This window comes from Microcaecilia unicolor, chromosome 2 (assembly GCF_901765095.1).
Source record: "Microcaecilia unicolor chromosome 2, aMicUni1.1, whole genome shotgun sequence".
Classification (NCBI taxonomy): Eukaryota; Metazoa; Chordata; class Amphibia; order Gymnophiona; family Siphonopidae; genus Microcaecilia; species Microcaecilia unicolor.
Window position 1 is genome coordinate 503,997,487 of NC_044032.1, and position 3,087 is coordinate 504,000,573.

A 3,087-nucleotide genomic window follows, 5' to 3' on the forward strand; every position below is an offset into this window, starting at 1 on the left:
AATGCCTACTGGTCTTTCATCTAGAAAATCCATAGTGTTTAACTTCTTGCTGGGTACATGCAGAAGAGCAGGATATGCAAAATTAAATTAACCATTTGAATTTTAAAAACAAAAACCGTGTACTATGTACTGAATCAAATCATAATAAAGGTACACTGGGCTAGAGCTTCTTTGAGGGACATTTTTTTTTTCTGTTTTGGCATTTTGTTATGTTGGAGACATGAAATAAAAAAAATTGTAATGATTACTGCCAAAGTAGAAATCAAGAATGGAAATTACTCCGCAACACTGTAGCTTAAAATTAATTTATTTAACAAATATAGCTATAATATAAATGATAATAAAATTTCAAATATACATTATATTACACGGTAGGTAAAGTCCCTGTCAATGGGACTCTTGTAGCAACACAAAACAGTGTCGTTAATAAAAGTAGGACATTTGGGTTATCTCTCATTTTTAAGAGATATCATCCCTTTTTATAAAAGCCTTTGTGAAATCATTTTTCTCCAAAACCAAATATTCTCAAGACAGCAATACATCTCATTCCAGTTAGGATGAACAGAATTTTTTGTTTGTTTTAAAACTTACAAATGACAATTCTATTTTTTTTTTTTTTTAATGTCTTGGGACTGGAACACTGCTTGCCAGTTTGGGTTCTTTTCTTTTAAGATTTATTATGTCTTTAGGTATTCGAATTGAGAACTCAAAATGTAGGCAGAAGGAAAAGAAACCGGCATTTTGTTGTTGGTCTCTTTAAGTTTTAGCTGCAAAATCCGTTAGAACACCTGATTTGGAAAGAATTCACAAAGTATCACATTAGTGTCTATTGCATCTATTGGGTCCTTTATGTAAGGTGGTACATGCTGTATCCCACATGAGCAGTATAAAGTCCAACAGGAGACACCGGAAGCGTGGGCCTCTGGAAAGGATGTGATGCTCCGTACAATGAAGCGGCAGAAACTGGACTCCCAAGGGGAAAAGAAATTCCAAAAGCTGGGGGCAACATAGGCTTAGCTGCCATTTTCAGTTTCTCCATTTCTGCTTCTTGAAGTCTCTTGGCTTTGGCCCTGCGGTTCTGGAACCAGATCTTGACTTGGGTTTCTGTGAGATTCAAGGAGCTGGAAAACTCGGCTCTTTCGGCTATGGACAGATACTGCTTCTGTCTGAATTTCCTCTCCAGTGCCAGCAGCTGCGAAGTGGTGAAGGGAGTCCGTGGCTTCCGGTTCGTTTTGTGCTTTCTGAGGGTGCAGGCTGGGGGGCTCATCCTCCCTAAACACAAACCGGACAATTTAGAACTCCACAAACCCACCTTGACATATAATAAACATACTATTTGCTCTGCTTTAGAAAGGAATGCTATCTACTACTACTACTAATAGCATTTATATAGCGCTATCTGTCCTGGGAATTTAAAAAACCCCACACATATTACATCTTTCAGGCTACTACACTCAATTTGGGACTTTTGACATGTCACAATGTACCTCAAAAAATATATTGTCTGAAAGTTTACTTGGCGAAAGCGTTCGACTAAAGAATGACAATATTTTGAAAAGAAATACCGTATTAACTTTCATACAGAACATACTGCTAGACATATATTTATTCTGTGCTTTCCTAGTAATAATGCAATTGGGTTTGCTATTGCAGTTGAAACTCTCAGATAAAAACATAATAAGGGCATTATTCAAAACATAGGCGCCAACATTTCGAAATGATTGGGAGTTGCAAGCACAATACAAATAACCCTTCCTAGACACAGTGAGGGAGTTTGCTCAATATCGGGGGTGCTGACTGCTGAGCACCCACTGAGCTGGGCTCTTATGGTTCAAAAATCACAAATTGTGCTATATTTAAAAGGGCGCACAGAAACGTTAAGTGATACGCGGTTATACATAAGGAGACTACGGTTTAATTCATGTTATTTAAACCCTTCTAATCAAATAACTAAAATCAAAAATTTGAACTGACAAGTTAATTAAGTACAAGGGGATAGTAGATGACAAGGATAGGTAAACTGCACAGGCCATATGGTCTTTATCTGACTTCATTTTTTTTTCTGTTTCTAAGTAATTCACACACTTCAACAGACTCGGCACCAGGGTTCACAGCTTAGTTTATCGCTTGCAGCTTAGCACATAAGCAACTTTCATCAGCTGTGACACTTGAAATAATATTGTTTCAACAACTGCAAAACTAAATATTTTGTGAACATTATTTTATACCATATTTTTAAACATCTGCATTTCCACGGTGTCAAATATATTTTTAAGTGATTGCCTCATCCTACATTATTTCCAAAGATTATATCACACAATGCACGGATAGACCGAACGACTCAACTGCATTTCTTACTTGTGGGAGGCGGAGAAAATCTGGAATTTTGCATCCATGGATTTCGCTCTTGCTTGTCAGGGTTCTCAGATTTGATAAAAGTATCTTCGGGTAGTTTTATTAGTCCTCCCACAGAAAAATGGCTGTTGATAGGCAAGGGAGAAGCCGGGGTGTCTGCAACAGCCAAGGATCCAATTCTAGGACTGAGAGCGTGCGAAGTGCCAGCAAGTGGCGGCACTTCAGCCCCGGAGATCTCCCGTTCTCTCCCCGGCTTCCGATCGGCCATCAGCGCCTCCACACTGAAAGGTAAAATCGCGGCAGAAACTTTCGGCTTTTCGCTTTCCTGCTCTCCTCCCATGTTAAGACTCGTCTGCATGTTTTGCTTGCCGGAAGAAGAAGAGACAGCAGATCCTTCAACTTTCACGCCGAGAAATCACATCAACACCAGGGGCCATACAGAGCCACTCCTTTCCAGTCTCAATAAGCGGCCAGTCATGTGTTTTACGAGAGCGACCAGCTCGGATGGATCCCGGCGCTCGCAGAATTTTGTCACTTTTCAGGCAGGGCTCTACTAACTTAAGACTTGCTGATAAGGCGAGCTGGAAACGATGGGGTCCAATCAACGCGGGGTGGGCGGTGACACAGCCTGCCATTGGTTCGTCTTTGGTTCACCTTCTGTCTGCCGCATCTCTTTGCTCTTCCGAAAAAGCGGCGAGCTGCTGCGTGTAAAGTTTTAGGATTTGTGGAAGC

General features: G+C 40.3%; 1 protein-coding gene across 1 annotated transcript; it reads right to left on the bottom strand.

Annotated features, from left to right (window-relative positions):
* Positions 1 to 402: 402 nt before the first annotated feature.
* MSX1 (msh homeobox 1) lies at positions 403 to 2,864 on the bottom strand. Its single transcript, XM_030192596.1, is given in 3 exon segments — positions 403 to 1,272; positions 2,359 to 2,764; positions 2,766 to 2,864. Coding segments are annotated over 3 exon segments (858 nt in total). The 5' UTR covers positions 2,793 to 2,864; the 3' UTR covers positions 403 to 847.
* Positions 2,865 to 3,087: the final 223 nt, after the last annotated feature.